This window comes from Scyliorhinus torazame, chromosome 5 (genome assembly GCF_047496885.1).
Source record: "Scyliorhinus torazame isolate Kashiwa2021f chromosome 5, sScyTor2.1, whole genome shotgun sequence".
Classification (NCBI taxonomy): domain Eukaryota; kingdom Metazoa; phylum Chordata; class Chondrichthyes; order Carcharhiniformes; family Scyliorhinidae; genus Scyliorhinus; species Scyliorhinus torazame.
Window position 1 is genome coordinate 136,578,823 of NC_092711.1, and position 11,377 is coordinate 136,590,199.

The 11,377-nt window shown below is 48.6% G+C and overlaps 1 protein-coding gene across 1 annotated transcript in view; it reads left to right on the forward strand.

Annotated features, from left to right (window-relative positions):
* LOC140417929 (zinc finger protein 536-like) overlaps positions 1-10,920 on the forward strand; it is a 256,639-nt gene extending 245,719 nt beyond the window's left edge. The window contains exon 4 of the mRNA XM_072501360.1: positions 10,769-10,920. Within this exon, the coding sequence (XP_072357461.1) occupies positions 10,769-10,920 (152 nt within the window). The remainder of the gene's footprint in view (positions 1-10,768) is intronic.
* The last annotated feature ends 457 nt before the right edge of the window (positions 10,921-11,377 follow it).

Here is an 11,377-nt window from a genome sequence, read left to right on the forward strand (position 1 = left end):
GCACAACTTGATGGCTATTTAATAAAGTGTATAAAAAGCACCATAAATAGGTAAATAATTGAATTAATTATTCAAGGATGGCAAGACAAACGATGTGTCAAGGCTGCAGCATGCGGGAGCTTCTCAATCACATTGTGGTCCAGGGGGAACACAACTGTTTGCAACTTGAGGAGCTTCGGTTCGTTGAGCTGGAGGCTGAGCTGCAGACACGACGACACACTAGGGAGGGAGGGAGTTAAAATTCATACAATCTGCGTTCATAGAATCCCTACAGTGCAGAAGGAGGCCAATCGGCCCGTCGAGTCTGCACCGACCCTCCGAAAGAGCACACGAGCTAGATCCACCCCTCAGACCATCCCGTGCTATCCACATAGCCCCGCAACCTAACCAGCACGTGGCCAATCCACCTAACCGGCACAACTTTGGACTGTGGGAGGAAACCGGATCACCCAGAGGAAACCCACGCACACACGGGGAGGATGTCCAGACTCCGCACAGACAGTGACCCAAGGGTGATTTGAACCAGGGACCCTGGCGCTGTTAGGCGGCTGTGCTAACCACTGTGCCACCCCAGGTTACTTGGAGGCTTTGTTTCAGGAGGCGGTCACACTCCTTAGGATAGGGTTTTCTGATTTTGAAAGTGGTCAGGAAAAGGGAGGTGTGACTGCAGCTCTGAGGCAGGGGAGGGGAACCCAGAGGGCTGGAGGGTCAGGCAGGCTCTTCAATTGTCCGACGGGTCTGAGATTCTCTCAGAGTGTTTGTATGAGAGTGGGGGGGGCTTCAGGGTGGATAAGTTGACTGACCACGGCACCATGTACGGAGCCCATTCAAGTTGGGGGAGCACCGGGATGGCACGGTGGCGCAGTAGTTAGCATTGCTGCCTCACGGCGCTGAGGACCAGAGTCACTGTCCGTGTGGAGTTTGCACATTCTCCCCGTGTCTGCGTGGGTCTCACCCCCACAACCCAAGAAATGTGCAGAATAGGTAGACTGGCCACGCTAAATTGCCCCTTAATTGAAAAAATAAATAAATAAATGGGTGAGCTAAAAAAAATTTAAAGTTGGGGGGAGTAGAGAAGAAAGTAGTTGTAGTAAGGGACAGCATAGTGAAGAGGCTTGACACTGTTCTCTGTAGCGAGGAGCCAGTATCCAGGCGGCTGTGTTGCCTGCCTGAGGAGGGAGGGAGGGGGGTCCCGTTGTCATGGTCCATGTCCGTCGTCATGGTCCAAGTAGTTCCAATGACATAGGTAGAACGAGGAAAGAGGTTCTGCACGGAGAGTTTGAAGAACAAGGCTATATTAAACAACAGAATCTCCCACGGTTATAATCACTGGGTTACCGGCTGAGCCACGTGCAAATTGGCAGAGGGTACATGAAATTAGAGAGATGAATATGTGGCTTAAAGACTGGGTATAGATCAAAGCAAAGTGGGAGGAAGAGTTGGGAGAGGGTATGGAGGAGGGGTTCTGGTGTGAGGTGCTCCGGAGAGTGAACGCCTCGACCTCGTGCGCGAGGTTGGGGCTGATACAGCTGAAGGTGATGTATAGATTGCATTTCACGAGGATGAGCCGGCACATTGAGGGAGTAGAAGATGTGTGTGAATGTTGCTGGGAAGGGGGGACCCGCAAATCACGTTCATATGTTTTGGTCCTGTCCAAAGCTGGAGGATTACTGGAAGGAGGTTATTAGGGTAATCTCTAAAGTGGTGCACGTGAAACTGGACCCGGGCCCTCGGGAGGCCATATTCGGGGTGTCGGACCAGCCGGGGTTGGAAATGGGTGCGGAGGCAGATGTTGTAGCCTTCGCCTCGTTGATCGCCCGAAGGCGGATCCTGATGGGTTGGCGAGCAGCCTCTCCACCCTGTGCCCTGGCGTGGGGGGGGGGACCTGCTGGAATTCTTGACCCTTGAGAAGGTGAAGTTTGAACTGAGAGGAAGGATGGAGGGGTTCGACAATTCATGGGCGTTATTCATTATGCACTTTCAAGAACTGGATAACATCGAACATTAGTTGGTGGTGGGGGGGGGGGGTTTGGGAGGGTTGGGGGAAGGGGGGGGGCGGTGTGTGTTAATGGCGACTATGGGTGATTCCTGAATCCTTTTTGTCATTTGTTTATGTGAACATGCGGGCAGTTGTTTGGGGGTTGGGGGAATGGGATCATTGTTGATATGGGGATTGACATTATATTCATTACAATTTATTATTTATTGTTGGTGGGTGCAGATTTGGGAGAAAATGTGAAAAAGGAGAATAAAAACATTTTTTTTTACAAAAGACTGGGTGTGGGAGAAGTGGGCATCGGTTCGTGGGGCACTGGCATCAGTGATGGGGAAAGTGGGGGCTGTACTGATGAGACGGCCGACATCTGAACTGCGCTGGGACCAGTGTTCCACCAAACCGCCTAACTAGGGAAGTAGAGAGGGCTTTACAACTAAATAGAGGGGCGGATGATTCTGGAGAGGGGATATGTCAGCATTGAAAGCAAAAGGATATGGAACATTACAGCGCAGTACAGACCTCTGACATCTGTCCTATATCTATGTCCCCTCAATTTAAAGCAATGTCCCCTCGTGCTAGCCATCACCATCCGAGGAAAAAGGCTCTCACTGTCCACCCTATCTAATCCTCTGATCATCTTGTATGTCTCAATTAAGTCACCTCTTAACCTTCTTCTCTCGAACGAAAACAGCCTCAAGTCCCTCAAGCCTTTCCTCATAAGATCTTCCCTCCATACCAGGCAACATTCTGGTAAATCTCCTCTGCACCCTTTCCAATGCTTCCACGTCATTCCTATAATGCGGCGACCAGAACTGCACGCAATACTCCAAATGCGGCCGCACCAGAGTTTTGTACAGCTGCAACAGGACAGCATTTCAAGGCAGCTTATTTCGGCAATGATACCCAGAGTCTGACAGGGAGGGACCGAGTGTACAAACATAAAAAAGACAGCAGCAAATAGGGTCAAAGGTGGAAAAAGTGGTAGTAAAGCACAATGGTTCATTACTTAAATGCACGTAGTATTCGGCATGAAATAACTGAAGTAATGGCACAAATTGAGGTTAATGAGTCCGATCTTACAGCCGTTTCAGAGACGTGGTTACGAGATCAAAGCTGGGAACTAAATATTCAGGGGTATGTGACTTTTCATAAGGACAGGCAGGAAGTAAAGGGTGGTGGGGTAGCTTTGTTAATACGAGATGAAATAAGTATGATAGCGAGAAATGATCTTAGATCAGAAGGTGCAGAATACATATGGGTGGATAAGAAATAACAAGAGGAAGCAGACATTGTGGGAGTAGTCTGTAGGCCCCTAAACAGTAGCTATACTGCAGGATGGAGAATAAATCAGAATATAATGAGAATATTTAATCATGAGTGGCTTTAATCGTCATGTGGATTGGGAAAATCAAATTGGCACAGGTAGCCACGTATAAGAATACAGAGTGTATTCGGGACAGTTTCCTAGAATAATATGTTGTGGATTAAACCAGGGATCAGGCTATTTTGGATCTGGAATTGTGTGATGGGGAAGGTTTAATAAACAGTTCGGAGTTGAAAGATCCCCGAGGAAACACTGACCATAACATAGGAGAATTTAGTATTCTGTTTGAGAGTGAGAAATTAGGGTCAGAAACAACTGTGTTAAACTTAAATAAGGGTAATTACAAAAGAATGAGGGTAGAGTTGGCTGGATTGGACTGGGAAAAGACGGTTGATCAGCAGACATTTATGAAAATAGATCGTGACTCATGACAAAAATATATCCCGTGAGGAAGAAAGATTCTAGGAAGGGAAATAAATCAGCCATGGTTAACCAAGGCAATTAAGGATCGTACTAAACTGAAAGAAAAGATGTACAATGTGGCAAAGATTAGTGGTAAACCACAGGATTGGGAAAGTTTTAAACCCAACAAAAGATGACCAAAAAATTATAAAAAGAGGGAAAAAGTAAACCAAGAGGAAAAAAGTAAAAATATATGGGTAATATGGCAAGTATTATAAAAACAGACAGTAATAATAATAATAATCGCTTGTTGTCACAAGTAGGCTTCAATGAAGTTACTGTGAAAAGCCCCTAGATGCCACAATCCGGCGCCTGTTCGGGGAGGCTGGTACAGGAAGAGCTTCTTTAAATCGTTATGGGCCAGGGTTTAGAGAACCTCAAAGTGTATCATGGAGTTCCCTGACCCACAACTTTTACTAGATTGTGGTATGGGGAGCACACGGCCCACTCTACAGGTGTGGCACAGCAGAAATGGAAAAGTATTCTTTAAAGCAAAACAATGTTTATTCTATGAACTCAAGTTAACCTTTTTAAAACATAGTGAACATCTTAGCAACCATCAATTCAAATACATCCCCCAAAGAATACAACACTAAGTAATCCTTTAAGCTTTCCTTTTAACATCCATAAGACTCAAAACACCTTTTACCAGAAGCACATCAGGTTAAAGTCACTACTGTCATTAGTTTTAAATCACCAGGATCGATTTAGTCTTTAGATTACAGAGAGAGATTCATACACCTTCTGGCTGTGACTGCAGCTATCCAGCTCTGAAAACGAAACTAAAACACATCCTGCAGCAAACAGCCTAAAACAAAAGTAAAAAGCTGACAGACAGCCCAGCTCCACCCACTCTCTGACATCACTGCAGTAGTAAACACCCATTTCTTAAAGATACTCTCACATGACAAAATGTCCAAAAAGGAAGAAAGAGGCCAAAGTGAAGATAGACCTCCTTAGAAAATGAGACTGGAGAAATAATAATGGGGAACCAGGAAATGGCAGAGGAGTTGAATAAATACTTTGTATTTATTTAATGGTGGAAGACACTAATAGCATTCCAATAATACAAAAAAATCAAGGGGGAAGGAAATCAATACAATAACTATCACTCAAGAAAATGTACTAGGGAAACTAGTGCGGCTAAAAGCCGATAAGTCCCCTGCACCTGATGGGTTGCATCCCAGGGTATTTATTGAAGTAGCTACGGAGATACTGGATGCAGTGGTAGTAAACTTCCAAGAGTCCTTAAATTCTGGAAAAGAACCAGAGGATTGGAAAGCTGCCAATGTAACACTCGTATTCAAAAAGGGACGGGAACAAAAAACAGGTAGCCAACTAGCTTAACATCTGTCATTGGGAAAATGTTAAGAGTCCATTATAAAGGATGTAATAGTAGAGCATTTAGAAATACATGATATAATAAAGCAGAGGTAGCATGTCTTCATAAAGGGGATATCATGCCTGACAAATTTATTCGAATTCTTTGAGGTGGTAACGGCCAGGATAGATAACGGCGAACCAGTGGACGTAACATATTTGGATTCCCAAAAAGCGTTAGATGAAGTACTGCACAAGAGACTACTTGGCATGATGGCACAGTGGTTAGCACCGCTGCCTCACAGCACCAGGGGCCCGGGTTCAATTCTGGTCTCGGGTGACTGTGTGTGGAGTCTGCACGTTCTCCCCGTGTGTGCGTGGGTTTCCACCAGGTGCTCCGGTTTCCTCTCACAGTCCAAAGATGTGCAGGTTAGGTAGACTGGCCATGATAAATTGTCCCCTAGTGTCCAAAAGGTTAGGTGGGGTTACTGGGTTACGGGGATAGGTAGGGTATTCTTTCCCAAGAGTCACTGCAGACTCAAGCCGCATGGCCTCCTTCTGCACTGTAGAGGTTCTATGAATCCATGATAAGAGCCCATGATGTTGGGGGTAGTATATTAGCATGGATAGAAGATTGGCTACCTGATAGAAGACAGAGAGTTGGGGTAAGTGGCATTTTCAGGATAGCAACCTATAACTAGCAGAGTGCTACCACAGAAAGCAGTTGAAACCAAAACATTGTGTGTTTCCAAGCAGTTAGGTATAGCTCTTGGGGCGAATGGGATCAAAGGATATGGGGGGGGGGGGGGGGGGGGGGATTGGGTGAAGGGAAAACAGGAACAGATTACTGAGATTGATGGTCAGCCATGATCAGAATGAATGGCGGAGCAGGCTCAAAGGAAATGAAATGAAAATGGCTTATTGTCACAAGTAGGCTTCAAATGAAGTTCATATCATAGAATTTACAGTGCAGAAGGAGGCCATTCGGCCCAGCGAGTCTACACCGGCTCTTGGAAAGAGCACCTTACCCAAGGTCAACACCTAGAATTTACAGTGCAGAAGGTGGCCATTCGGCCCAGCGAGTCCGCACCAGCTCTTGGAAAGAGTGTTGATCTCATATAGGATTTTCAAGGGGTTTTACAGGGAGTTTCCCCTCATGGGAGAGTCTAGGACCAGAGGGCAGAGTCTCATAATACAGGGGTGCCCATTTAAGACATTTGAGTGTCTTTGGAATTCCTTGCCACAGAGAGCTGTGGAGGCCAGCGTCCCCGTGTAGCTTTAAAGCTGAGGTCGTTAAGATTCTTGATCAGTAAGGGAATCAAGGGTTACAGGGAAAGGGCAGGAAAATGGACATGAGGAATGCCGGATCAGCCACGAAGGGCCGGATGGCCTGCTCCTGTTCCTATTTCCGATGGTCTTAGATCCAGAGGCTGGGAATCCTGCGGTGAGTAACTCACCTCCTGACTCCCCCCCCCCCAAAGCCTGTCCACCATCTACAAGGCACAAGTCAGGAGTGCGATGGGATACTCTCCACTTGCCTGGGTGAGTGCGGCTCCGACAACACTCGAGAAGCTCGACACCATCCAGGACACAGCAGCCCCGCTTTGATCGGCACCCCATCCACAAACATTCACTCCCTCCACCACCGACGCACAGTGACAGCAGCGTGTGTACCATCTACAAGATGCACCGCAGTGAACTGGCCAAGGTTCCTGAGCAAGCACTTTCCAGACCCCTCCAACTCACTGAGGATCCTGACTGGGAAATATATCACCGTTCCTTCACTGTCGCTGGGTCAAAATCCTGGAACTCCCTCCTTAACAGCGCTGTGGTTGTTACCTACATCTCTGGGATGGTAGCGGTTCAAGAACGAATCACACCACCACCTTCTGAAGGGCAACTAGGGATGGTTAATAAATGTTGGCCTCGCCAGCATCCCATGAATGAATATTTAAAAATCGGTGCGAGGGCAAGTGTTGAGGGTGATTCAATGGGCGCAATCATCCGGCCATGCAGTGTCGGAAAAGCAGCTCGCGCAGCTAGTGAAAGCCGGGTGACCCCGCTCCCGGGATTTACCCGGCTCGCAACGCCTCGCAAGATTCAACGCAATCTCGTGAGACGTTGCAAGGAGAATCCGCCCACAATGGGCGGTATCAATTTTTTGCAAATCTGCATATTAGAGCGAGGCAGGAAGCCTTACTCTAATGTGCAGGTTCCCGAGGTCGGGGATTTTTATTTGTGGGTCTCAGAGATTGGCCGCCATTTAAAAATGGCGTCCCGATCTCTCGCTACAACAGGGCGCTCCGGCAAGCGGAATTCCCCGTTCGGGCCCCTTATTCAAAGCAAATCGTGTTGAATAGCCATCTGTTTCTCGGCACTGCAAGTGCTGGGAAACACGCGGCCAAACACGCTCACTTGGGAGCTTTGTTCCCTTTTGTAATGATGGCACCCAAAGAGGGACAGACAGGTTAGGTGAATGGGCAGAAACTCGGCAGATGGAATATAATGCAGGAAAATGTGAAGCTGTGCACTTTGGTAGGAAGAATAAAGGAGCTGAATATTATTTAAATGGAGAAAGGCTGCACAAAGCTGCAGCACAGAGGGATTTGGGGGTCCTGGTGCATTAATCACAAACTAATCCCACTTTCCCAATCTCCTCCGATAGCCCTGTATCAATCTCAAACTAATCCCACTTCCCCATAGCGCCGTATCAATCCCAGACTAACCCCACTGTCCCGCTCTCTCCTAAAACCCCTTTTTAATCCCAAACTACTCCCACTGCTCCGAGGTCCCCCATAGCCCTGTATCAATCCCAAACTAATCCCACTGTCCCACTCTCTCCCCATAGCCCTGTATCAATCTCAAACTAATCCCACTCTCTCCCCATAGCCCTGTATCAATCCCAAACTAATCCCACTGCCCCGCTTTCTCCCCATAGCCCTGTAACAATCCCAAACTAATCCCCCTGCCCCACGCTCTCCCCATAGCCCTGTGTCAATCCCAAACTAATCCCACTGCCCCACTCTCTCCCAATAGCCCTGTATCAATCTCAAACTAATCCCACTGTCCCACTCTCTCCCCATAGCCCTGTATCAATCCCAAACTAATCCCACTACCCCACTCTCTCCCGATTGCCTTGAAAATGAAATGAATGAAAATCCCTTATTGTCACAAGTAGGTTTCAATGAAGTTACTGTGAAAAGCCCCTAGTCGCCACCTTCCGGCGCCTGTTCGGGGAGGCTGGTACAGGAATCAATCCCTGTATCAATCCAAACTAATAGGGAACGAGTGGGGCAGAGCGGTTAGTAGAAGATTCATACAGAGTTATGGGGAGAGAGAGCGGGTCAGGGGGTTAGTTTTGGATTGTTACAGGGCTATGGGTAGAGCCCGAGGCAGTGGGATTAGTTTGGGATTGATACAGGGTTATGGGGAGAGAGTGGGGCAGTGGGATTAGTTTGGGATTGATACAGGGCTATGGGGAGAGAGCGGGGCAGTGGGATTAGGTTGGGATTGATACAGGGCAATGGGCAGAGCGCGGGGCAGTGGGTTTAATTTGGGAGTGACACAGGTCTATGGGAGAGAGCGGGAAATGAGTTTAGTTAGGGATTGATACAGGGCTATGGAGAGAGTGGGATTGGTTTCAGATTGATACAGGACTATGGGAAGAGATTGGGACAATGGGATTGATACAGATGAGATATCTGGGTGCGTGATTATTGGGAATAGACATGGCTCGGGGGCAGTGGGATTAGTTTAGGATTGATGCAGGCCGATGGGAAGAGAATGGAGCAGTAGGATTATACTTGGATTGTTACAGGGTTATTGGTAGAGCCCAAAGCAGTGAGATTAGTTTGGGATTGATACAGCACAACAGGGGAGAGCAGGGCAGTGGGATTAGTTTGAATTTAATGAAGGACTATGGGAAGAGAGCAGGGCAGTGGGTTTATAGTTTGGAATTGATACAGGGCAATGGGGAGAGAACAGAGGGACTAGTTTCAGTCTTGATACAGCGCTATGGGGAGAGCAGGACTTTTGGATTGGTATGGGATTTAAACAGGGCTATGGCAAGAGAGCCGTGCATTGGGATTAGTTTGGGATGGATACAGGGCTATGGGGACAGAGTGGGGCAGTGGGATTAGTTTGGGATTGATACAGGGCTATGGGGATGGAGTGGGGCAGTGGGATAAGTTTGGGATTGATACAGGGTTTTGGGGAGAGAGTGGGGCAGTGGGATTAGTTTGGGATTGACACAGGGCAATGGGGACAGAGTGGGGCAGTGGGATTAGTTTGGGATTGATACACGGCTATGGGGAGAGAGCGGGGCACTGGGATTAGTTTGGGATTGATACAGGGCTATGGGGAGAGTGGGGCAGTGGAATTGATACAGGGCTACGCGGAGAGAGTGGGGCAGTGGTATTAGTTTGGGATTGATGCAGGACTATGGAAAGTGAGCAGCGCAGTGGGTTTATAGTTTGGAATTGATACAGGGCAATGGGGAGAGCGGGGCAGTGGGATTGATACAGGGCTATTGAGAGTGGGGCAGTGGGATTAGTTTGGGATTGATACAGTGCTATGGGGAAAGAGTGGCGCAGTGGGATTAGTTTGGGATTGATACAGGGCTATGGGGAGAGAGTGGGGCAGTGGGATTAGTTTGGGATTGATACAGGGCTATTGGGAGAGAGTGGGCCAGTGGGATTAGTTTGGGATTGATACAGGGCTGTGGGGAAGACAGTGTGGTAGTGGGATTAGTTTGGGATTGATCCAGGGCTATGGGGAGAGAGTGGGCCAGTGGGATTAGTTTGGGATTGATACAGGGCTGTGGGGAGAGAGTGGGGTAGTGGGATTAGTTTGGGATTGATACAGGGCTATGGGGAGAGAGCGGGGCAGTGGGATTAGTTTGGGATTGATACAGGGCTGTGGGGAGAGAGTGTGGTAGTGGGATTAGTTTGGGATTGATCCAGGGCTATGGGGAGAGAGTGGGCCAGTGGGATTAGTTTGGGATTGATACAGGGCTGTGGGGGAGACAGTGTGGTAGTGGGATTAGTTTGGGATTGATACAGGGCTATGGGGAGAGAGTGGGGCCAGTGTGATTAGTTTGGGATTGATACAGGGCTGTGGGGAGAGAGTGGGGTAGTGGGATTAGTTTGGGATTGATACAGGGCTATGGGGAGAGAGTGGGGCAGTGGGATTAGTTTGAGATTGATCGAGGGCTATGTGGAGAGAGCGGGGCAGTGGGATTAGTTTGGGATACAGGGCTATGGGGAGAGAGTGGGGCAGTGGGATTAGGTTGGGATTTGTACAGGGCTATGGGGAGAGAGCGGGGCAGTGGGATTAGTTTGGGATACAGGGTTATGGGGAGAGAGTGGGGCAGTGGGATTAGTTTGGGGAGAGTAGGACATGGGTGTCTCAATATGCCAAATAGATTCATATTGCATTTCTGCAGCTGCGATAATTGATTGTAGTTTTTTGAAGCCAGGATATTACGGGCTGGATAAATTGAAGCATGGAGACGAAACCACATTTTATTATGCCTCAAAATGGGCCTGCTCAGCCTTTCATCCCACACGTGATGTTCAGCATCTGCCCAAGGCAGTGTGATGGGTCCCAGCTTCTGCCTCCGTTCCCAGCTTACTCACATCTTGTGTTTTGTGCCATTCTCTGCCCAGGCGAGTTGGGGTTCAGGCTGCCCGCGGATCGGGCCCGAGGCCTCGCCGTCAGGGACTGCGCCTACTGCGGCAAAGCCTTCCGATCATCTCACCACCTGAAGGTCCACCTGCGAGTCCACACAGGTACGTACTCACTGCAGCCTTTCCCCTAACACTGCACCGAGAACTTCCTGGCCACGCCAATCCCTCAACAGCCCCCCCCCACCCCATCCAGAATCAACCCCTGTGTCACCGGGCCAGAAGGCCCTTTGGTCCATCTATTCATAGAAACCTTAGAGTAAGGGGCGGCACCGGTTGGCGCAGTGGTGAGCACTGCTGCCTCACCGAGGACCCAGGTTCGATCCTGGCTCTGGGTCACTGTCCGTGTGGAGTTTGCACATTCTCCCCGTGTTTGCGAGGGTGACCCAAAGATGTGCAGGGCAGGTGGATCGTCCACGTTAAATTGGGAGAAAAAAAGAATTGGGTACTCTCAATTTACTTCACAAAAACAAAAAAAGAGAATTGTTACAGTATGTCTCTCACTCGGTTTCCGTGACTCCCTCTCCCCTCGTCTCTCTCCGCATCTCTCTGACTCTCTCTCCATCGAGTCTGCACCGTCCCTCCAAAAGA